General features: G+C 39.3%; 1 protein-coding gene across 6 annotated transcripts in view; it reads left to right on the forward strand.

Annotated features, from left to right (window-relative positions):
- Window positions 1-8,152: 8,152 nt before the first annotated feature.
- Window positions 8,153-25,874, forward strand: part of LOC100710383 (guanine nucleotide-binding protein subunit alpha-11) — a 63,925-nt gene continuing 46,203 nt past the window's right edge. The window contains exons 1-2 of one of the 6 annotated variants that reach the window (XM_013267244.3): window positions 8,162-8,362; window positions 8,619-9,500. In XM_013267244.3, coding sequence (XP_013122698.1) covers window positions 9,365-9,500 — 136 coding nt within the window. In that variant the 5' untranslated portion in view covers window positions 8,162-8,362; window positions 8,619-9,364. Of the gene's footprint in view, window positions 9,501-25,874 lie in introns of all 6 variants that reach the window. The other 5 variants (XM_019351533.2, XM_013267246.3, XM_013267251.3 and 2 more) reach the window with 5 other exon arrangements.

Here is a 25,874-nt window from a genome sequence, read left to right on the forward strand (position 1 = left end):
AAATTGAATTGAACTGATTTTAGTGTTATTAATTTGTTTTGTAGCTGTTACTATTGCCCATGCTTAATAACCTATAGTAGACAAATATCTCCCTAAAGGAAAATTATGTGTGAATAATGTGTGTATGGGAGTTTGTAACACCAATACCACCATGGTCTCCTGAGATGCATCACATGCTGATATTTTGCATTCAACATATGCATCGTCACTGGGTACAGTGTTAAAATGATGCTTGCACATTAATGCATTAATACTAATAATAACCCTAACATTATACATAATGATACAGCTCTGAACATTTTCTACATTTAATGCATTTAATGATATGTAATGTCTCCAGTAAATAACTGATTGGTGTCTATTGTTAAAAAAATAAAAACAAAAAAGAGAAAGAGAGAGAAATGGGGGAGACATTTTTATTAGGTGTTTGAGCCAAAACTTCTCACCTGATTAGTAAATCCATCCACCCTGCAAAGGAAACTTCTGGTCATTAGACAAATTTCCTAACCACCGGTAAAGGCAGGAATGTAGGCTGACTGGTATATCAAGAGTTTTGCCTTGGCCTGGCTCACCTATCACGTCCAAGGTATTGTAGAGTGACTTTGCAGTGGATTCCATGGTCACTAAAAAGTACCATGAAGTACTTGAACTCCTTCACCTCTCCTTCATGGAGCAAGCTGTTGTTTTCCAGAGGAGCAGAGTGACCTAAGATTTAGGGATGCTGCTCGGCATTCCAGCTGCAATCCTAAAAATCATGTTCATGGGAACTATCCCCTCCTCTGATAGAACAAGGAGCAACAGTACTTTTGATGGTTTCAAAACCAGTCATGGACCACAAGAAGTAATAAAGTGATTGTGTGGAAAAGTACACAGCAAGAATGCCTTCTAGCTGCTGATTATATAATTCACGTTCAGTCCCAAGATCAGGACCCATGTTAAACATCTGTCCACAACACCTGTGGTTGTGGTGACAACACTGATGACCCTGAAAATGTGAGCTTGAGATGCTGACTCCACACATGGCAAAACAGCCAAACTTATTCTGTGCTCTGCTTCAGCTGATTCATTGCTGATACTGACCACTCCTTGGGTATATTGTTCTAGAGTAAACAACCTCGTCACGAGCCTCACAGTTTGGATCATGCATGACATTTACACCTGTGACAGAGTACACAGTATGACAAATGCTTCCAAAAACCACTGCATGTGATAACAAAGAAGTGCAATGTAAAAATGTTTGCCTATCGTTTAATTACACCAGCTGAGGTTGATTTAATGTTCTTTTAATGCAGGAGTAAAAATGCTTCGCGTATAAAAAAAACCCCACACTGATATTTTTCTTACACTATTTCTTTTATGTGTATTTATTATAATTTTATATTTACAGTGTAGTATGGTTTCATGTAATTGAAAGTTGTAAATATTCTCTATGCAATGTGGATTTAAAAGCCCAGCAAGGGACAAGGGTTTGAAATGAGCAATAGCTATAAACTCTGGCAGCACATCCTTTTCATACTCCATATAGGAACTATGCTAAACTGCATTGCCCCTTTTAAATATATGAACTGAAACAGAACTGTAGAAAAGCAGGATAAGGAATCGGCTAATAGTTATAAACAATAAAAATATTGACGTTTTTTTTAAATTCGATATTTTTGTTTAAAACTGCAGGAGAACCTTTGAGCTTGCTATGCAGACGCTATTATTTTGAAAATACGTAACCGGAAGTTGGCTCTTCTTTTTCATGTCTATGTTGACTGTTTTTAAAGAGTCCACGGATAAAGTTTCAGCTACCGCAGAGGCTCCACGGCTTCATGTTTCAGAAGAGCTGAGGGCAATCACTGACTCACAGACTTTTACATTTTACTCATTTATTTTTAATAACCAGATGTTATATTTAAAAAAAAAAAAAAAAAAAAAAAAAGCTTTAATTTTACACTTCTACATTTCAAAATTATTTTGTGAACTTTTCAGTAAAACTATTTAAATTCATTCATTAAACCAACCAAATCCAAGCATTTTCTTTTTATCAGGTTATGAAAAAAACGAAAACATTATTGTGAAAATTTAACATCTAAATTGTGACATGTAATAAAATGGTTACAGGTCTAGTACAATACAAAAGAACACACCCAAAGTACTCCAACCGTCAGGAATCCGTGTAAGGCTCAGTGATTTTTCACCGTGCAAAGGTTTTTCAGAGTAAAGATGAAGAGGGCAGCAGGTATTTTGTCACTCCTCTTCTTGGCTGCTGTTTGGATGTCAATCTTTTGTCTCACCTGGCAGAACCGGTTTGTCCAGCTTTCACGGTTTCATATATTGAGATCACCTGAACCCCACGTTGCCATGGCAATGATGTGAGGCGAATATGGAGGGGTCTTTAGTGTATATGTGTGTGCGTGTGTTTTCAATTACAGCAAATAAATAAAGCTTTAATATATGGAATGCATTTTATTTGCTCCTAATAGGCTGAACTTTTACAGAGGAGTTACTCTCTAAACAAAGCCTTACCATACTTGTCAACTCTTGTGTGTATTGTGCGGTTGTGTTGTAGTTCTTCTTCTTAACATATGTGTGTTTATTAAGATGATAATGGTGCAAATATTGTGTTCTGAAGAACGCCTTTCGTAGGCTTTTTTCCCCTTTTCATTCCCCTTATTTTACAAAATTCAAAAATCAACAAAGATGTGTTTAGTAAGAATTATGGAGAGAGAAAAAGGAGAGGAAGACAGAAAAGAGGAGCAAGGAACAAGAGAGAGAGAACACAAGAGAAATGAGGAATGAAGGAGAAAAAGGTAAAGCGGAGGGGAATCATGCGCAAAAAGTGGGCGTTGAATGACAGTAACAGGAAAACAAACAAAAAAAAAACCCTTCCTCGTGCTTCCCGTTACAGGGATTTAGACATCTGTAGTGTTTACCTGCTGGCAGAGATGGTTCCAGATCTCTTAGTACAATGGAACACTTTGTGTAGAACCTGTATTATTTATGTGCTTGCTTGTTTTTTGTACATGCAGCGGCAGTAACGCAGACACTATCCCCATGTCACCGGCTGCTGAGGGAAACACGAGATGATCAATGATTAATCTGACAGCATCTATCAGACACTGTGACACACCAGAAACAATGTAGCACCGCAGGCAGCTTCTCATCAGGTTAACGTCACTCCGTCTCTTCATTGGCTCCCTATAAAATACAGTGTGAAATTTTAAATCCATCACTCCACATACAAACTTTTGAATAATTAGGCCCTGTCATATTTTAAAGACCTCATGGTTATCCTAACAGACCACTTTCCTCTCATACTGTAGGCTTACTTGTGGTACTTGAGGCTTCAGCTGTCAGACTCTGTAAAACCAGTCACCCTCTCTACTTTTAAGATTAGGCTTAAAACCTTTTGGTAAAACATATAGTTCGGGCTGGATCAGGTGACCCTGAACCATGCCTCAGTTAGGCTGGGATAGGCACAGGCCACTAGGGGACTTCCCATTATGCACACTGACCTCTTCTTCTCCACTCCCTTCTATTCACTTTTGTTTTTATTTGCCACTGCACGTCATTAACTCTTGTCTTCTTCCTTCCATAGTTTGTGTTTTGTCCTTTGTCTTTCTGTGCTCTCCTTTTTTCTCTTCTCTTTCCCTTCACCTCCAGTCAGCTGTGGCAGATGGCCACCCCTCCCGGAGCCTCGTTCTGCTAAAAGGGAGTTTTTCCTCCAAGTGCTGCTCATGGGGGATTTTCTGATTGTTGGGGCTTTCTCTCTAATGTTGTAAGCCTTTACCTTGCAGTATAAACCACTTCAAGGGGACGCTTGTTGTGATTTAGCGCTACGGAAATAAAGCTGAATTGAATATTTTTTATATTTAATACACTTTATAATTGTGTCTTACACTCCTACTTCAACATCATGCAGATTTTTTTAAGGAGGGTGCAAATATATACTAATTTCTGGGACTTTTTAAAATTTAAAATCAGATAGTCCAGGTTAGTTTAGGTGACGGTGAGCTGTATATGAGCAGCTGTGGCTCAGGTGGTACTTGGAGTTGCTGTATCAATTGGAAGGCCTACATATTTACTCTTTCAGTCTGCATGCCAAAGTATCCCTGGGTAAGTTACTGAGCCCTGAGTTACTCCTGTGTGTGTGTGTGTGTGTGTGTGTGTGTGTGTGATTATGTAATAAGACAGTCAGCAATAGAGATGAAGCAATGATTTTAAGTTAAATAACCTAAAAGTATACAACTAAATTTAACTTCACTAAATTCCATTAAATATAACAATTTACATTTTCCTTATGTAACAAACCTGCATGGAAAATTTACATGTTATTAGTAAAAGTCAGGAATTTGGGCATATTTTTTAAGATACTGTTTGCAAGAGTAATAAAGATAAAGATTTTTTTTCACACTAAGATGAAAAGTATGTGCTGTCGTTGTATGCTCCTACCCCTCATACATAATAATAGCCAACCACAAACTGATAATGAAACAGAAAACAATATTTCACAATAAAAATTAATGTGAAATAAATTAAATAACTATGTATTTCCTAATTTAAAAAAACATATTCAGAGTTGACTAAAGTGCCACATAACAGAATGAAAAGTTGTATAGTGGAATAATAATAATTGCTTTCTTTTCTAATTGAAATATTTGGTTGGTGATTATTTTATGTGTATATCCTCATTCTTCTGCTCGGTCAGTCAAGTGCGGGACAATGAGAGAGCAATGCCGTGTATAAAGAGAGTCTAGACTTACATATCTTTGGCTTTGTGGAATAATGTGATCGTCTTTGAAAAATTTTTAATGTGTTTTTTGAAGAACAACCAAAATGACCCTGAATTGGTGAACAGCTGTAATTATCTGACTGAGTTCATAGTGAATGAACAGGGTTGGTAGTAATTTCAGTAGGTGGAGGATTTTGGCAGGAGTCACAGCTCATTAAAGATGTGGGCGGTCAGGTCGGGCTGTAATGTCATGAGTCATGTCTGAAGATTTCCTGATAATACTGGGCATACCGAGTGTGCTGACATCCCACACGTTTCATTCTTTAGTCTTAGATCAGATTTGCCATCTTTCTCGACACAAAGCTTGCCGTACGCAACATGCAATTAGTCACCCAGGTTAAAGATAGTTATTGAATTTTTAAGAGATAGCTTCTCATCTGCAGTCATCCCCAATGTCTATGACTCAGATTTCAGTGTCATTGGCCTCTTAATTTATTCTCTCTGTCAAAGTTAGATTAAACATAACAAGGTCTGAAGAGGTTAAACATGTCGAACCCACAGAGTGATTCTGACAGTTGGAAGAAGTGAAAAATACTGCTGCATTATGTGAAATGAGTTTGAAAGTTGTTGACTCTTGCAAATACATCTAATGTCCACAAGATGTCACTTGGCTCTAGAAAACTGTCTGTTAGCTCATTGCTTGTTGCAGCTGAGCAGGTTTTTTCCCCCCATCTTCATATGAGTATTTCACAAAATTTTGGAGTTTCTTTCCTTTATTAGCCCAGACATCTATTTTAAGATAAAGTTGGAATGAAGATCTTATACACCTGTGGTATATTTAAAAGATTAAATAATTGACTATTATTATTTAAATTTTGGAATAGAATTTTTGGAAGGCAGATTAAATTCCAATTATAGTTTCCATATAATATTATGGATCAAATGCTACAAATATTATAATATATTCAGTATATTATTATATTCATTTAATACCAATTCAACTCAGTTTTATTTGTATAGCACCGATTCATACCACTGGGAAGTTCCCCAGCAGCCTGAACCTGTCCCAGCATAACTAAAGGATGGTTTAGGGTCACCTGATCCAGCCCTAACTGTAAGCTTAGTCAAATACGTTTTAAGCTTAATCTTCAAAGCAGAGAGGGTGTCTATGTCTCGAATCCAAACAGGGAGCTGGTTTGATGATGTGATGTGAATACTTCTCCACCTTTACTGGAATGAACTGACTCTTTTATTTAAGTTGTGGCATTCTTACTGTTACTTAAGTTTGCTCCATTGTTGGTCTGTATGGAACATATAGATCATAGATCATAGATCATACCCACTAAAACAGCCTGTCACACACTGTGATGCTGTGTTGTGGAAATGCAAACCCGTGAAACTCACAACGAAGTAAATAATGAGGTTCTTTCTGCTATATTGTCCCAGATGTAGTCCCTATTTCATGACTTTTAAGGGAAAATATTGCACATTTCACTCAAATATAGTTCTTTTCATATGCTTTGTAATAATTAGCAATAACTGAAACTTTTGGCAAGTTTATTTGTGATCAATCGTAACAGCACATATAAAACAACATAAGAACATAACCCTTTAAAATGAGTGAAAAAACTGTGTTTTGACATTTGACTCTTTCATAACTTGTTTTTGTTTACTTGCTTTAATTTTTACAGAATATTGTCACCATTTTTGTAAGACCTTGAGTATTTTTTTTTCATCTCTCACACTTATAAGCTCAAGTATAAAACTTAAAGTACAAAACTTAACACGTTAATAGCCGGAAGTTTCTAAGAGGCAAGTATACCGACAGTGAGTTAGAGTTTAAAAAACAAAGTGGGTATGCGATTATGAATAGATTCCCACTGCTGGTATTTGATGACTCAGAGTCAATTTGTATGTGACATGCAAGTTACTGAACTTGGCCTTGTACATGTGTCACTTTCTTAAGTATATGTGAAATTTTGTTTTATAATTCCTGCATGACTTGTTTGTTTCCTTTGTTTGTTGACATGATAGTACATGCAGCTGATTTTGCAAACAGGATGGAAATGGCTGGGAAACGTGCACTTTAAGAAAAGGGAGGAGCATAGGGTAATCTATGAGAGGGGAGGAAGGTGCAGTCTGACAGAGCAAGGAGACTGAAAGGTGGTGGCAGGAGAGAATGTAGCTCAGCAGCTTTAGATGGTAGTCTGCAGGATGACTTTGGACGTCAAGAAGAGGAAGCGTGTGCAGAGAGAGGGAAGGATTAAATGGTGGAAGTTGAACATTTACCAATATTCAGAGTTCAGTGAAGAGTTGAGACAAGCTGTGAGTGGGAGGGAAAAGTCACCAGATGTTTGGGAAAGTACAGCTGTAGTGCTGCAGGAAAGTGCCAATAAGGGGTTTGCTGTATCCTCTGGACAGAGGAAGGGGGACAAGGAGACTTGGTGGTAGAATGAGGAAGTACAGGAAGGCATTCAAAGGAAGTTTAGTCCAGATACCTATGCAGGCATGGAGATGTTTTATTTGTTGTTTATTATGTTGTTTATTTACTTGTATTTCATTTACAGGTAGTCCCATTGAGTCCCATTGTCTCCTTTACAAGAGAGACCTGTTTAGTATAAGTGTAATAAAATCAAAACGATAAAATAGTGAATAAATTGCCAAGTTGTTAAAAACAAGAAAAAGTTTCAAATGATGATTTCACAAAATCGTTTATAGGTCTTTTTGAAGCCTATGTGCAAAATGAGTCACGTCAGAAGGAGCTGCACTGTGTCTTGTTTGCAATGTGATGGACAGGTTGAAAGATTAAGTCTGGCACGAGTCTTTGTGGACAATGATGTTTGCAAATGGAATAATGATCTGTAATGACAGTAGGCAGAAGGTGGAAGAGACGCTGGAAAGGTGGAGATATGCTCTGGAGAAAAGACGAATGAAAGTCAGGATAAGCAAGACAGAATACATGGGCGCGAATGAGAGGGAGTCAGGTGGAAAGCTGCGCGTGCAGAGAAGGTAAATGAGTTTTAATACCTGGTGTCAACCATCCAAAGCAACAAACAGTTATACAGAATGTGAGTGGCATATATCATATCTTATTGGATAGGTAGTAGTACTAATGAAAAGTGCTTTAGAACGAAAGTGCAAGGAGAAGTATTTCATCTCAAAACTCCACAGCACTCAGTTACAGCACTTAAGTAAATAGAAGGCCGCTTAGTTTATTTCCACTGCCTGTAGCTCGCTGTTTGAGTAGTCTCGGAAATGACCTGGTGAAACTCTTGTAGTTGACTGCACAACACAGACAGGCTCTGTATGTGAGTGCGCTGCTCTTTGACAGGAGATGGGCGTTGCCCATCCAGTCAAATGTCAGTCGCTTCCTCCGACACGCCTCCAAAGAGGATGACTTTTTCCTCTCAAGCAAACTTGGGAAGTTAACCGTGCTGGAAAGACCCGCCTGAAACACCCACACGCCTCGCGTTGATTCGCTCTTCCTCTTATCAATCACCTATATCCCAAGTGACGAAATCGACAGCGCCACACCGGAGCTGAGGAGTGGGTGATGAGGAGCGATCAGCACCACCAGGAAAAGGAAAAAAAAAAAATACCAGGAGCGATAAAATGCACGGAGGACAAGGGTCAGTTTGACTGCCAGTAAGACGTTTTGGCACTTTGGGGAGGGGGGTTGGTGTTTGCGAGTTTATTTTGGGGAACGCTAGGTTAATGCAGTCAGGATTCTCTGTCAGTAGGAGTTGGCTGTTTTTTGGGCTGCAATTCCAGGGAAGGCTCTCTGAGCTAACCTAGCTAGCTAACAATTAGCCTTCCCATTTAGCCCCCTATCCTGGTTACTTGGTGCCTCCGCCTGCGAGACATACCTGCTCTGAGCGCGCACTTTCTCTGATCGGCACAGGTGCATGCGGTTCTTGGAGGACTCGAGGCAGTAAACCAACCTTTCTGGATGGACAGACTGGGGCTCGTTGTCACTGCGCGGGCGTAACTTGGAGCGCTGATTTCGGGGCGGCTAGGCTTGCACTCGGCCGGGCAGCCAGCAGAGGGGATTGGACAAATGTGGTGGCCGCGCCAGGCAGTTGTCCCGCTGTGTGTGGGACCGAAGTTAGTAGTTTAGTATAAGAAAAATATATATGTCTATATATTTTTAAATTGACTAGGCTAAGCAAGAAAACAAAGTGCGCTGAAGATAAATTCAACCTGTTAGCTTGGTTATAACGTTAGCAGCGTTTAGCTTTCAGGCTAGTTAACAAACTAATACCGGTCCATGAAATGAAAATGCTTATTCGCACCGTCGGTAGTTCCTCGGGATATTTGCAGACATGTTTCGTTTCTTTTTTTCTGATGAGCTCACAGTCACTGTAGCCTGAGGTTTTACTGGAGACTTTGACTAACGTTAAGCTGTCAAATATTTAACACTTGACAGCAGCTTTGCCATCAACAAGGGAGGCCAGAGTCTGCACCAAGCAACGAGACTATCGAGCTCCATTATCAGTGTCTGGATATAACCTGTTGGGCTCGAACTGTTGTGCACACAGGAGGCTTTTTTTCTTCTTCTTCTTTTTTTTATCTGGTACTTTGTGTGAGGTGTAAGCCCGACACCTCTCCTCAAACGGGCTCCCCCCCCTCCCCCCCGTTCATGCGGTGATGACTTTAGACTCCATGATGGCTTGTTGCCTGAGTGAGGAGGCGAAGGAGTCCAAACGAATCAACGCTGAGATCGAGAAGCAACTTCGACGAGACAAGAGAGATGCGAGAAGGGAGCTGAAGCTGCTCCTGCTGGGTAAGTCTGCAGGTTCCTCGCTGTCTCACACTGCTTTGCTTCGGGATGCACCCACACCACACACAAACCATCTGGCTCGAAAAACCACTGGTGTGATTGTGTTGTTTTACAGCTTTCGCATGCAAAACTACACCCACGATTGCTCGAGCTAAATTGCTCCGATCACCACAGGATTTGCGTGTGAAGTGATATGCAAAGCAAAATGCTTTCCGTGTGGTTCAGGTTGTGTTTTCAGTCTAACGGTGGGATAGCTGGGAGCAGCCACTCACCCAGGAATTCAAACCAGCGACTGAATTAAAATCTGCAGTCTGTAATCTTTACTGTGTTTCTTCTAAGCTTCTGTAGTCTTGCATCTTTGGCCACAAAGATTCATGAGAAACGTCTCCCCTGCTGATTTTATGTTAGAAGACCACCCATAAGACAGCAGAGGGAGGAGACTGGCTAAGGTCGGTGGATGTAAGCAGTCCTGAGTTTTGGGTTGTAGATGATGGAGGAGGTTATTTGAGAATTAAATCTTGCCAGCGAGCTTCTCTCTTGCTCTCCACAGAGACTCTTGAAAGTGAATGGTCAGTATTACTTGAACTGCAGTCAGAAGCTTCCACTACTGAGTATTTTGTCCCTGAGTAGATTCTGCCTGTTCCTGTGCACACACCTCGGAGTGAAATGTGGCTTCAGTGATGAGCAAGGGTTGCATTTTAATTAAGTCTAGAAAAGGCCTGCACTGAGGTGGCTTGCTGTGGGAAATGAGTCCTCTCCAGAGAGCTGGAAATGGTGTGTGTGTGTGTGTGTGTGTGTGTGTGTGTGTGTGTGTGTGTGTGTGTGTGTGTTAAAGGTAGATTAGCAGAGCCATTATGCCTTTGAATGCCATGTGGTGTTTGTGTCTTGCGTTGTAACCTGAAATAGAATTTAAGTAAGCTTCACAGTAAGTGGCACAAATTCATTGGCATGCCAGAGGATATTTGAGAGACTGTGTAGTTTGTCATAGGTGACTGAATCCTGACTTCCTGATGCTAAAGGTGTTCTCACAAACTGCTGCGTCAGCATCTAACACTAAAAATAAGCAGATTAAAAAGTAAAAGTTTTCTTGTGGTATCAAAGATGACTAGATTGTAAGAAAGATCGTGTGTAATTTATACAGTTTAAAATAATTTTTTGTTAATCAAATGTCCATGTAGAGAACTATTCTGATTGACTTTTTTCTTTTTAACGCTCCCAAAAATGTCAAGTTCCTAACCTTGGATGTAGGGCTGGGCTATATCATACCGTTCACGGTAATACCGGTGTAATTTTGGGCAACGATAGCAAAATGAAATATCGCGATAGAATGTGGGTAAAACGCGCATGCGCAGTGCCTATGTTTACATACGCACATGGCGGCGACGCAGAATGAGAAGAGCGAAAGTGGATCGTTAAATGAAACGGATGAACCAGAGTTGGTTTGTAAAAATGCTGCAACTTCAGTGGTGTGGAACTGGTTTAGCTTTCGTCCGTCAGATACACAACAAAGCACTATTTTTGGTAGAGCATGCTAGCGGGCCGTCGTTATTACCGTGTTGTTTGGAAAATACGGCACACTTAAAATCAATCCTTTGATTTTTCTGAAAATCGACAGTGCCCCTTATAATCCCGCGTGCCTTATGTATGAATTCTGGTTGTGTTTACTGACCTCGAAATGATTTTATGTGCTACACGGCGCTCAAAAATCTGTCAAATGTTTTAGTACGACTTTGCTAAGCTACGAACCCACACCGCTTTCAATTTTCAATTTCAATTTATTTATATAGCACTTATCACAGGATAAAAACCACAAAGTGCTTCACAGTAATATAAGACAGAAATACATAAAATACATTAAAATACATTAATAATCAAACATACAGCACAAATCTAATTAAAAACCAATCTAAATAAATGAGTCTTAAGCTGCTTTTTAAAAGAATAAATACAATCAAGACAACGTAAAGATGGAGGGAGAGCATTCCACAACCTGGGGGCCACCGCTCTAAAAGATCTATCACCTCTAGTCTTAAAACGAGTTCGTGGGACGACCAACAGCCTTTGATTAGAAGATCTCAGGCTGCGAGAGGGAGTGTGGTGTTCTAAAAGATCGGAAATGTAGGCAGGGGCATCACAATTCAAAGCTTTAAAAGTCAGTACCAAGATTTTAAAATGAATTTTAAAATCCACCGCTTGATGGATTGTCGGAGCATTACGGCTATCGCAGGCAGGCGCCTCGCGGAGTGATACGTACTGTGCTTCAACATAATATTACCATATTGTGTGTGTATAACCTCTTAAGTTTTGTGGATATTATACATGGTTATGCTGAGGATATGTCGGCCAATTTCTACTGGAAATGGCTTTTGGTTAAACTGTCCGCAAGGAATTTGCAGTGTTACATTTTTATATAACTTTAATGCACATAAAAAACAGCTGCTTGTTTAAGTGAAAATACATTGATGGGTTTCTTTTTGCACTAATAAAGTTGTGGAGTTGTAAAGTATTTTGTCTAGTGTCAATTATATTGTCAGTTATATCGTTATCGCAAATTTTCAAATGTATATCGTGATAAATATTTTTGGTCATATCGCCCTGCTCTACTTGGATGAGATTTCCAAGTTCTAAAAAGGACATGGCAAATGCCTATCTATAATAATCAAAATACTGAGATGCAGCCCTACTAGAACCGACGACTGTTTTTTTTTTTTGTTTTTTTTCTTTTCTCCTCCTCCCTTTATATTCGGATGCTAAAACCTGATACCTGTGACACTTTGATCTCATCTCTTTCATAGTGACCAGAAGTAAATGGGGGTTGGGAGGAAGGAAAACAGAAAATGGTGGAAAAGTGCTAATTAAAGGGTTATTATTGTGTACTGCACAGACATCATGAAATTTCATAGATGCTTGTCTTCCAGTATAAAGAATGCATAAATCTGTCACCTCCTAATCTAATAAGCTGAACTGAGACAAAATGGCAATGTTGTAATTGGGTATCTACTCAAAAATAGATATTTTTGTACAAGATGGTCAGAAATAATTGTATGAAATAAGTGTGGTGATTTCTGTTAATTAGGGTAACACGGACTCATTGCCTTCTACTGTATGCAGCCTGATCGTGCTCGCTGTTATAAAGGCCCTCTCAGAACAAGAAATGGCCTGTTTACTTAAGCCTATGTGAAAAAGACCCAAGCACTATGTAGCTACAGTGTCAGCTTTAGCTCCGTCTGGTTGTCTCCCTTCATGTGGAGCCTATTATGGACCTCTTTCATCCCTTTTATAGATCGTCATGCTTCGTGTAGCTTTTATTGTGTTTTTGACTGCATGTATAATAGCCCTTAGATCTTTTATCTCCACTGGCTTGTAACCTCTTAGATTTGCTATTAGATTTGGGATTTTTGTGACTGATAAGAAGGAAGAAAGTGACACTTGGAATTTGCTTACTTGTGTTGCTGCTAGACTCTGGTTTTGCTCAAACGTTGGTGCCAAATTGGATATGAAGCTCAAAAGTAGTTACTCGGACAGTATGCCTATAGTTCTCCTAAGTTGGGTTTGATATAGGGTTAAAATGGCTGTTGCCTATTAGTGTTGCTGTTTTATTGAAAGGCAATTATTCCAGCTGTTTATCAGCAACAGGCCTGATTTCTTCTGTAAGTACATGGTGTAAAAGTCAGGGTCAGAGGAGTGCTCGCTGCCTGCTCTGTAGCTAATGAAAGTCACAAGTAATTAAATGTGTACAGTTTGTTTGCTATCCTTACCGAACACAGAGAGTTTTAGTACAAATGCTTGTGATAATTATAAGTGATATACAGGCTGTGATTAATTGGTTTCCCAAACAATGGCGAAGCTTTGACAGATATTGGTAATACCGGGGTCATTTTCCTTTCATTTTAAATTTGAAAGTAAATGTGAAGTTGCATTCAGAAATATAACATGAATAAATCATGATCAGAGTTGTGTTGTGATGGGTTAAGTAACAGTGTCCTTTAGCAGTGAACAGAAGAAAAGGCAGTTTATGATATGCATTACTGCAGTGTGCAAACAGTAACTGGAGACATTCAGGCATTTATGTTGATCGACTGTTGACTCAAGGTTAAATGAGTCATATGACTGAAAAACTTACCTGTAAACCTACCTGTTCTCTCATGCAGTACTGCTCATATTGTGCAAACGTCTTTAAAACGGTCAAAACTGCTTGCATCCGTTTTTGTTTGGTTTTCTATTTCTTAAACACGAACTATATTGTTCAAAACTGGGGACGTGTACATACTGCTGAAGTGTTTTTGTAATGGTCTTACACACCTGGTAGCCTGCTGAATATAAGCCCAGGGATTTATTTTATTTTTTTGTATGACAAAAGCAGCAACCAGCAGTTTAGTTAATGTATGTCAGCAGCCGACTCTGCTGTCCTTGAAAGAGTTAGAACTATATGGAAGCCACAGAGATAAAATTCTGCATGTGGGAAATAAACGCGTGTTTTTTGTTTGGCGCTCCATAACTTCTCATTCATGTATGTAGAACTGCTGTTTTTGTCTTACTGCACAGTTATAATATATAAATAGTGCTACAGGAATAAAGTGCAACAGTAAGTTGTACTAAACTAAACTTCTTTTATTGCTCCTAATTATTCTTTAACACCCCAGGAGTCAAAAGTTTGCTTATCTCTAAAATAAATCTTACGTGTTTAACTTTAAACAGACTGCTTTGAAATATTTTGATAAGTTGGTTTCTGACTTCCTGGGGTTAAAATGTCTTTTACTGATGGACTTTGTGGTGACAGGTTTTTATTGTGTCTGCTGGCTGAGGCAGAAATAATTATTACAATTTTTTTGATCAATATTGTGATCTTGAATATTAAACATTATGGGGATGAGTATTCATACACGTATAGATGAGGCAGTTTTTGAAGTTATCATAGGGTGTCCTCTATTACTTTAAATCTCATTCAGAAGGAAGGCAAATTAATAAAGTGTTGGCCATTGTATGGGACACAGGGTCATCCTGTAGAGAGCTGATTCATGATTAGGACTTGCAAGTCCTGCAAAGAAATGCTGACCTGCTCTTAGCCTACATCCTAAACTGTGGGAAGTCTGCACATATGGACGTGGGCAAAAAGAAGCCCAGGCAGCATTGAACTTGCATGCCTTGGCCGTACTTTCAGATTAGCCACAGGGCAAGCAGCACCACCATCAACCAACTGCTGCTCACTGCAGAAAGTGGACTGAGTGAGAAATCCCAAGTGATTGTCAGACCAAAGCGGCTGCAAACATCTATTAGTTAGTGGTCATGCTATCAGCTCACCTACTGAAAGCCTGTTTTCTTCCTTTAGATGGCTCGTGTTTACTAAGGGCTTCCTTTTTATCACGTTGGCTCAAGTTGCATAAACGGCAAGTGAGCTTGAACTTTTTGGGAAAGGTGAAAATGCGCTGCTGCAAAGAAAATGGGTGTGCTTAATTTAGAAAACAAGAAAGCAGTGCTTATTAGCAGAAGTGCAAAAAAGTATCCTTATCATTTTAATTTTCATTGCTATTAAAATGCGATCAATCAAGCCCTGCCGTCAGCTATGTAAAGTTCTTATGACTGCTTTGGCAACAATGGCAAACGTATTTTGAACCATTCCTCTTGTTTTGTCACAGCTATGTTTGCACTGCAACTCTCCTGCAAACACGCAGAACCCCGCTGTAGCACATCAGCATAAATCATGGGAAAAGCAACTCTTATAAAAGCATTTTTTATAATAACCATAACATTCAGAGTAAGATGACAAGCTACCACATTTCTAGTATTGGTAGACCCTGCAGTAAAACGCTCAGCTCATCGGCTAGTCTTTAGCGGAGTGTGGCTGTTGTTTGGTGTTGAGATCGTATTCAGTGAAACCTGGATAATAAAGCACATTTTGTACGCTCAAACGCTAAGGCCCCGAAGCAATGCAGGATACTCACCTGAACACTTACCTGAAATGGGATTCAGGACACTTTATGTATGCATGTATGCACATACACTGAACACACACTTCGTCTGTCAATGCACGCACTGCACAAACAGGTTGGTAGTATCTGGGTTAATGAGTATTTGTTTTTTGGCAACACCCAAGGATGTTTCATGTATACAGCCTACCTACGCCTATTATGGTTTCTCTTAGTAAGGCTTACAGTAAGCCAAGCAGATAAGCCCTGTGTTAGCCATATTTATTTGTATCCCTGTTAGCTGCTGCCAAGGTAACGGCTGGCATGGCTGGGTTTGGTAGAAATAACAAAACTGCAGACAGTACAGATGAACAACCCACACACAGGATAAAATGACCCAAAAGAGAGATCTGTGTGTTTATACAGTAGCATTGTGGGCCATAGTAGGGGATGCCCTCTGGTTTATCAGCTATAGTGAAAGCCATAATAGCATTGCTGAAGGCAGTGTTTCCTTCCTGGATCCTCAATGCTGCAAATGTATGTCTAGCAGTACTGAATGGTAGTTAAGTCATCCGTATCAGCTTAATTTCTGGAAATGTGGCATAACAGTATCAACTACCAGTCATTCTTTTGTTTGTTTTTTAACATTCACCCACCTGGAATTTGGATCTACTTTCAGTTCACTTGCACTTGGCAGTCAGCTGTGATAAAACCAGTTTCCCTGACAGCATGTCACAGCTGTTAGTAGGATATAGACAGTTGTTAGAGCGAGGACTTGTATGTGGAGCTGAGTATTCAGATACTCGTACTGGTTAATCAGTTTTGAGTTTGTCTTTGAATTGTGGAAATGTAAACAGCAGTGGTCACTCTGCAGTTCACCTCATTTTTATCAACTTTGAATTAAGATGAAAGTAAATGATTTTAATTGTTGATGAATTTGCAGTGCTTTTCTTAATTGCTGAGACAATGAAATGTTCTTTTTGGCCTACTATGAGGTCATTAATTTGGGTTTGTTTTTAATAAAAACCAAAAGTTCTAAACCCCAACTATCTTTTCCAAGTTTTACTGTCATTTTTACTTGGCGCGTGTTGTGTGCATTAGCGTTTTGATCAAAATGCTGAGCTTGGTCAAGTGTCTCTTTGCTCAACTCATTATCACATTGTCAGATTATTATCTTCTCTGTTGTCATAAAGAGAGAACACATTGTGAAAGCAAAGCTCCTGATACTGGTTGATCTACATTCCCACCCTCAACTATGGTCAGGAGTTGTAGGTAGCTCAATTATGTGGGAGTAACTTGAAGTATAGCCTCTACTGATCTGCACTGAAGGGATGCAGTGCCGCTGATTCAGGCATCATACTAGGATGCCTAGGACGATGCATCATACTAAGGGTTTTCTGGCATGTCAATCTGGGAGGAAGGCCTGGGGCAAACGCAGGACTGTAACGATAGTTGAATTACAAACTGTAGTACACAGGAAGTATTTTCCCGTACCCAGAAAAATGCTCAATACTAGGGATGGGTATCGAAAACCGGTTCTTGTTGAGAACCGGTTCCCACGGTTTCAATTCCTTGGAATTGTTTGTCATTTTTTGTAAACGATTCCCTTATCGATTCCAGTTGCCTCGAATGACGTCACCACGTTGCAGAGCGTCATTTACCTGGCAGGAAACATGGCGGCTCAAGAGTTTGGTTATACTTTACGAGAACGGATGACAACAGGGCAACTTGCAATACTTGCAAAGTAGATATTTCATTTAAGAGAGGAAACACTACGAATATGCAAAAGCATTTGCTCACAAAACACGCGATGACCTTAAATGAATGTCGTCTTTTTAATTCCGCTCCGGACTCGTGAATCTCAACCCAGCAGCAGCGGTAACGTTTGTACGTCCTCTCCTGTTAATGCGGCAGGTAAATAATCAACTAACAGTGCATATTATGTTAGCGCGATCTGCCTTATTACAAAACCTGCCATTACTGTGCATTTAGGTGACCGTGATGAGAGAGACAGTCTGGCTGGCTCAGATGCTGGCAGTTCTCGCTGCAGTCTACCGGTAGCGTCTCCTTTCAGGCCAGAAGGTCACCGAGCAGTGACTAAGTTTGTGGTAAAAGGCATTTGCCACACCAGATGCCCCCGATTTTCGGTAAGTGAATGTGTTTAATTGTAGGCAGGGAGATTACTGGATATTCTTGTGTAATTGCTACAGGATAATTTATGTTATACTTTGTTATTGCTACAGAAGAATATTTATTTTATTTTACATTTACAATTTTTTTCCCCGGGGACCCCGTGACACCCCATTGAAGAGCCGTAGGCTGTGGATCTCTTAAGATCTCACTGTTGGGTTTGTAAGGCCATGTTACTCCTAAATTTCTATCTTGTTCAAAGAGAAGGTATAAAACAAAGTTCTAAGCTAATTGACCTTAGTGTTCTCCTTTTAATAAAAAAAAAAATAAAAAAAAAAAGGAATCGATAAAAAATCGAATCGTTAAACAGAATTGAAAATGGAATCTGAATCGTGAAAATCTTATCAATACCCATCCCTACTCAATACCAAAGAAGATTTTTGACCCCATCCTGCAATAATGCAAATTATGGCAAAGAAGTAATTTATTGAAAAAGCCAAATGATGAATTTTCTCAATAACAAGTTAGATTTAACAAAATAGGTATTTATTATTAGAGCTGTGCGATATGACACAAATCTCATATCCCGATATAAGACATTTATCGTCCCGACAACGATATAAATCACAAAAATTTTACATTTTCAGTAAATTCTGTGAATCTCGGGCAGCTCGACTTGCGTGAAGTGTTTTCAGCTGGGTGTCGTGTACCTGGAGTCGAGTGTTTTGACCGTTGCGTGAAACTATACATTTTTAGACATAAGTTGTAACGGCTGCCATTTTCTTTGTTTGTATTTATTACACGGCGTGCTGCGGGGGAAAGCCTGTTCTAATGTTTGAGTCTAACGTTTATTTTTATTTATTTATTTTAGCACCTGACGGCTCCTTTTTGCTTCTCATTGGTAAACTCTCTCCATAATCTTTCACGCGATTCTTGCGTGGGTGGCAGAAGAGGTTTGTCGTGTTAGTCTGAAATGGAGACCAGTTTCCTGCATAATTTGCATAGTACGGTTTTCTGGTCCGTGTCAGACTTTTCATAACCAACCATGTCCATGCTAGCCCCTCGTTTAGAAATAAGGTCCTCGATTTGTTTTGACTGGTCCCTCTGTTTGTCGTCATTTCAGTTTATTTTGAAAAATCTCAACAGGATCTTCAGCTTTATTTTGAAAGGTTTATGTGGAAAATAAACAAGCGGATGGCAGAGCCACACGCTGGGTTTACCGTCTTTGTTTCTAACGACAACACGTAAAAACAGACGCTTGTCCATCCGATTTCATTCCTTATTTGCTTGGACTAGTTCTCCACACTCTGGACTCTTGACTCAGTTCCGCCATGGTTCCCCCGCTGCTCTGTACAGCCAGCAACCCTCCCAGTTCTCCATTTGATCACAGTCCGTGCTGTCACAGTTCAATATTCCATCCATGACTATAGTCTGCCAACCGCTGTGTTAATGATAACTGGTGGCCAATGGGTCATTGGTAACTATTAGCAATTACCCTTTGCTAACTATGTGTGTTGGCCAGGTTAACATTTATAAACTGTTTAATACTTCAATGTTGTTGAAAAAGGAACTTTAAGAGGAATTTTAACAGGTCAGTAAAGTGGTGTTCATTGTGATGAACATTGAGTGTTTTGGTGGTTGGTGAGAGGAAGAGCTGTGTGTCTGTCTGTCTGCGTGGTACCGTGTAAAATTATGTGCCACCTGGCAAAGAAAGCACTGTTTGTATCACTACTGTTGAAGATTTTAGTATTAATATCTTCGGGGGGGGGGTGTTTTTCCCTTCTTTCTGACAATCCTACCCAGGACACACTGGAGAGATTGTCTTTGTGAAAATTGGGTGCAGTCCAGTAGATCAGTTTAAATGTGATCCATACTTGAGAGCCATTTAAACCATTGATCACATTATTCTATAATCAAATTGTATTTCATATTTTGCTTGAATCTGTGGTACTTTGCATACACAATGTCAGATTTGTTTGCTGAGTGTTGTCAACATTATCAGTGCCAGTGCCAGCAGGTTAACGTCCACACACCTGTGGACGTTAGTGGTTGCACATTGCTCCGGTCAAGTGGTTATGCTCCAGTTTGCTTGGACAAAACAAAATACAGGAGAGGACTGCAGATTTCCATTGCTGTCACTGGACATCTTGCCATCATAGAAGTAAGGAGGAGTGCTCCCATCTGCTGGGAGCACACCGCTAAGATTTGGCTGTGTAATATCATAGACCCAACAGTTACCTGGCCCTCTGCTTAGTAAAATTTGAATAATTACTTTAACTAGCATTTGTAGCCTGGACCTTTTGGTAAGCAGTGTCTGTAGTCTGTCACAGACGACCATAATAGACCCAATGATCCATGTGTTCTGTAGTAAAAGGATTTATTAGTCCAATTTATGTCATGAGTGCTGCTATGCCTGTACTTCATCAGCCATCCTGCTTAGCTTTTTTTCCAGAGGTGTACATATGCAGTCCTAAGCTCATGTACCTGGTAGAAGGAAGCTTGAGTTTAACAGTGAAGTTCGAAGGCACAACAGGTAGGTGTTTGTAGTTCTGCACTGTTTGTCTGGCAGCTTTGTTAGTTTAGCAAACTGATGTTGGCACACCCAGAGTTTCAGCAGTTATGTGGCAGGCCTGTGAAAGACCGCCCAGTCCTTCTGGCACCGCCTACCTGCCTTATAGAACCGTTAAAATCTTCTTAAAAATCTTTTATGTGAGATGCATAGCAATCAAAATATTGATAATTTTCAATAGATCACATCATTGTTGGGTGCGGTCATGAATGGTTTGTATTTCATGAGCAGCTGTGGCACTTACACAAAGAACTAGTTTCAGTTTGCTGATGTTCTTGAGAAATCAGTAGAATGAAGTAAATATCTGTAGGTTGCACTTTCTACATAACTACCTCCTCGTTCCTTTCGGTATTTATGCACACATGTAATGCTCGTGTAGCTACTTAAAAAGCTTTTTTTGCATGTTTACACAGCAACAAATTAACTGTAGACAAGTTCCTGACAAGTCTTGGCCTAGGAAGAAGGAAGTGAAGTTGAAGACAAATCACAATTACTTGAGTGATTGTGAACTACGAAACCTTTGTCCAGTGAGAAATGCTGCTCTTCCAGTACAACAAGTGTTTTGATTAAATGGGAACCAAAATAGGCAGAATGATTAAATTGACATGCAAGTCCTTTAGAAGGAAAAGTATGCCAGGAATTTTCTCAAAACTGGAATAGAGATCCTGTGCTTGCTGCCCCTCTCCTTTTCGGTCTCTTTCTCATTCTTTCTCTCAGCGAAGATCTTGATGTGCTTTTACAGTCCACTTGTTTTATGCAGACACATTTCAAACCTACAAACGGAGGACAGGAGACTCGGGTTCCCTTTCCCCTTACCCATTCCTTCCAGTCAGCCTCTTATTTGGAAGGCATGTGAAAAATGACGGTCACTTGAACAGTCTTTGAAGTACACATGTAGCTGTAAATGCATTAGCAGTTGGTTAGAGGAATGGCCTGGCAGGTGTCTGGTATGTGGTGCCCACAAGTCTGTCTGCATTTTTAACTAGGACATGGTGGATTTATTTATTTTTCCTTCTTTTTTTTAAGTTTAAGGTAAATTAAGGTTGTTTCTTCTTCTTCTTCTCTCCTGTGATTAACGAGATGTGACACACCAGAGGCAGAACATATGCATGCTTACATTGCTTTTTGTTTTTATTGTTAGTGGAAGCAAACAACTGGTTTCTGAGTTCTGGATGTGCAAAACTCCAGGTGCACTGCTGTCACTCACTGTGCAATGCTGCAATCTAAAACTACAGAGCCACAAACTAATTGTATTGAAATGTCAGTATCGGTTTGATTTGGACTGGAGCTAAAATCAGCTCTGGACTGGACACGAGCAGCATCATCGTGAACTTCAAATAATTCCTTATTTATCCTGTACTGATCCTTGGTGCAGCGCCTCAGTTTATCCATTGTTTGAAATGAACCATTTTAGCTATGGCAACTCAGATACTGTAGTGACCCCTTAAGTCAGCCAGCTAAAGTTGGGTAAATGGTATTGTAGTGTGTAAATTCTGAATCAGCCCGTTTCAGTTAAACTTATACTTGTAGCAATGTATTCTCAAGATGTAAAAACGATTTGGTACATTTTATTTATTGCTACCACAACTCAAGAATCATTATAATTAAGCAAGTTAAGAAAGTTTAAGCAGCCTTGTCTTCAGAGCATTTTATGTGCTCCTGCAAAGGCAATGCACCTGTTCACTTTAGGATCTACTGTACTCTCCCTTTAACGGTCTACCCAACTGCATTCAATCAGAACAAGTTACAGGTAAAAATCTGGTTACTTCAGTTGGGAAGTTATATTGGTTAATTTTATATTAGTATTGGCATTTATAATGACTGTAAGGCTGCAACTAAAGCTTATTTCGATATTTTCAGGAACTCTTATCTCTGTTTCCTATGGGCAAACCTGTTTTAGGCTCAAGTCTGCCCACCTATGAATATTGCCCTGTTGTCTTGTCCCACAGCAAATTACAGTAATTACCCAGGAAACTTATGAATTTGAAAATATCAAATGTATTTTTAACATTGCTCAATAGGACTGTCAGAATAAAAATTAAATGTATAAAAATATTAGGTAATATTAGGTAAGTGCTAGAAGTCTTTTAAATGAGAAAATAATGTGCAAATAGGAAACTAAAAATGGCTTCTGTCCAGAAGTTCAACTAAATCTCCAAATTAAACCCAAAAGATTTTTATTTATTTAATTTTTTTTTCCCCAGTCCAAAATAATAAGTTTATAGATGATTCAGTTCATGAATTCACCATTACAGTGAACATCCTCTGGAGTGAGGCTTGCTCTTATCTTTGAGATGATGTTCCCAGCTTCTGTTAACCATGCTAAAGATGCTCACTGTCATGACTTTATCCATTTGAGAGGTGCAAGAGTCTCTTTTCAGGACAGACTCATTGATACGCCTACTAGTTAAACAGAACAAAACAGAATTGGAAAAGATGTAACGTTCAGTATATATTAGTCCCACCCAGATTAACTACCTAATATTAACTAGAAGACAGCGTAGCTACTTCTGTTTAATGTTTTACTGTCACATTTCAGCTAACGAAACTGAAATGGTGTTAGCTTTGCAAGCATCACCCTGACAAGTTTGACAGGTAAGCTAACATAAACATTACTGTACAAACATAAACATTACTGTACAAATGCAAACATTACTATACTAACATTAACATAAACAAGATATCAACGCGATGCACGAACTCCCTAAAAGTGACCAATTCAGAGTTGATGTCACAGCAATAAAATTCTGCGTATTTATAGTCGACGTCATTGACTGTGTCGAAGAATCGTTGCAGCCCTAAATGATTGATAAATGGAGTTTTGTTTTTTGTTTTTTTTTGTTTTGTTTTTTTTAAAGTAAAGATGGGCTAAACGTCCCTCAGTATATGAGTGATGTTGAACAGTTTGTTCACCAGTGAGTAGAGCAGGGCGATATGGCCAAAAATATTTATCACGATATATATTTGAAAATTTGCGATAACAATATAACTGATGATATAATTGATGCGAGACAAAATACAAAATACAACTCCACAACTTTACTAGCGCAAAAAACCCATCCATTTATTTTCACTTAAACAAGCAGCTGTTTTTTATGTGCATTAAAGCTATAAAAAAAAATTTAACAGTGCAAATGCAAATCCCTTGCTGAAAGTTTAACCAAAGGCCATTTCCAGTAGAAATGGGCTGACCTATCCTGAGCATAACCATGTATAATATCCACTGAAGTTAAAGAGGTGCTTTGCAACATTAAACTGCAGTGTGCCAAATAAAAAAAGTCATATGTATTTTTTGGACCATAAGGTGCACGGGATTATAAGGCACATTAAGCAAAACAAAGCAGTCAGATAAATCAAACTTTATTCAACTCATTCTTCTTGCTTCCTCCACTTCTGTACCATTGATTCATTAATGCTATATTCTATCACAGCTGCTCTATTCCCATGTTGTTGCAGTATATTAATGACTAACCTCGTATTGTGGATGGATTATCTCAGTTGTTCTCCTGACTGAAGTTTGGTCAGTTTACAGCATCCTGCCATGTGATTGCATTTGTCTCTAACTATCAGGAACCCTCACGTTAACTTTTATCGAGTGGAAAAGTGTTAGCCTTCATCCTCCAGCTTCACTGTTTATGTTATGCTAACATAGCTGTGTCGTTAGCGATCACATAGCACATCATTATATACCAGCTAGCCCAACTTCAGTAACCCTACAAACGTCACTGCTGTTTAGTTTCCTGTCTTCATTTATGTTGGAAGTGATAGCAGAGCTGTACGTTTTAAATTTTTCAGAAATCTGTCAGAACATGCTATATCATGCTAGGTAACGAGCGAAACTAGCGAGCTAGTTTCCGCTAACTTCTAACTCCGTTAAATGTAATAAATTCTGTTTTCATGGATGCCTGGATGTTAAGCTTAATAGTTACACCTGGTAAAGCAGCAATGCTGATCATTTTATTAAAGGTGAACGAATTTAGACAGTTTTTAACTCCCAGTGATGCTTCAGTGTTCGTTTGACTTTGGGACCTGAAGTGGACGGAGTTTAGGACCCAGATTACTCCCAGATTTACGAGCACCTTAGTCCGACAAACACGGTAATAACGACAGCCCGCTTGCATGTTCTACAAAACATGTGCTTTGATGTGTATCTGACAGACAAACACCAAACCAGTTCCACATCACTGAAGTGGCACCATTTTTACAAACCAATTCTGGTTCATCCGTTTCACCCAACGATCCGCTTTCCCCCTTCTCATTCTCTGTTGCCGCCATGCTTTTTCGGCCATGTGCGTATGAAAACAAAGGCACTGCGCATGCGCGTTTTACCCATATTCTATCCCGATATTTCATTTTCTTATCGTTGCCTAACATTATACCGGTATTACCGTGAACGATATAATATGGCCCAGCCCTACCAGTGAGTACTCTGTGCGACCATGATGTAAGAAACTCTCCTAGTTTGTCCAGATTAAAGCTTGGTGTATGGTTGAAATGTTGTTAATAAAGCTGTAGGTGTTTCAGTCTTGAAACACCTCAGCTCTCAGTCACTTTAAATAAGGTGATGTCATGCGCTGCCCAACTCAATTGTATCTGTTGCTCTGCTTTGCTTGCGCTGCCAAGTTCAACTTTGCAAGCACCGATGCAGGAGTCAGCCAGTCGAATTTTGTTTTATTCATATTGCTCCAGCATGGATGCTACCACATTATAAAAATATCCTGAGAGCAGGTGTCTGTGCAGTTTAATGTCAAACTGAAGGTGATCACTGAGTAATCTGACTGTTTACAGTGTACAGGTATTAAGCTGGCTATTGTTAATTGTGTTAAATGTAATGAATGAATGTTGTCAGTGTGATGATCGCACCAACAGTGATCCCCGACCACTGTCGAGCATTGAAGCAATATCTGTGTTAATCTTGCCTATGAGGTAACAAAATATAAATTCTCAAGTAAATATCAGTACTTTTTGCTTTTGTATTTTTAATGAATGGTGACCTTGGTGACTGCCTTCTGACTCTACAGGAGGAAAAAGCCAAGACATGGCTGCATGGTCAACAGGTTAGGTTAGGTTCTTAAATTCCTTCAAGGTGAATACGGCCACTTGACAGTTAATCATTCAGTTCCTGTACAGTAACTACAGCCTCCAGCGTTTTAGTCCTTCCCAACACTGAGCTTAAGTGGATATAACTTCCTTTTTGATGTGCTTGGAGAAATTTTAAGGAATCATTTACTCTGCACGCACATCTTGTCTTTTTGACTAAATGCAAAGCTGTTAGTTAAAGCAAGGTAAAACTTTGCATTCAACTGAATAAGATGGATCAGTAGCTACCCCCCAACCCCCTCATGTTCCTTGTTAGTTAATGGTTATTTGGCTAAACGACTAATACCTTGGTTAGAGCATGTTGTTGGCAGAGTGACATGGTTCTGCTTCAGTTAACGATCAAAAGTGAGTTACTGGGCTTTTCCACTCTGGTTTTGCTGTGTTGGGGTTTCAAAATTGTTAAAGGTCACGAGTGCATTTATTTTTGCATACAAAACCTTTACTTTTGAACCGTTACTGTTCATATCTATGCAGACCTTATTAGAATATAACAAGTCAAATTTTGCATAAAGCAGAACAGAGGGCAACTTGCAAATACACAGAATCTTATAGTCTCTACACAGTTTTCCTGCTGAAGTCTACTTCTTATCCATTTAATAACTCAAATTCTAAGTATGCACTGCCTGTAAAAGTACAGATGTGGATGCAGTGTTTTTGTATTTTGTTTCACAT

Source organism: Oreochromis niloticus, linkage group LG23, assembly GCF_001858045.2.
Source record: "Oreochromis niloticus isolate F11D_XX linkage group LG23, O_niloticus_UMD_NMBU, whole genome shotgun sequence".
NCBI lineage: Eukaryota > Metazoa > Chordata > Actinopteri > Cichliformes > Cichlidae > Oreochromis > Oreochromis niloticus.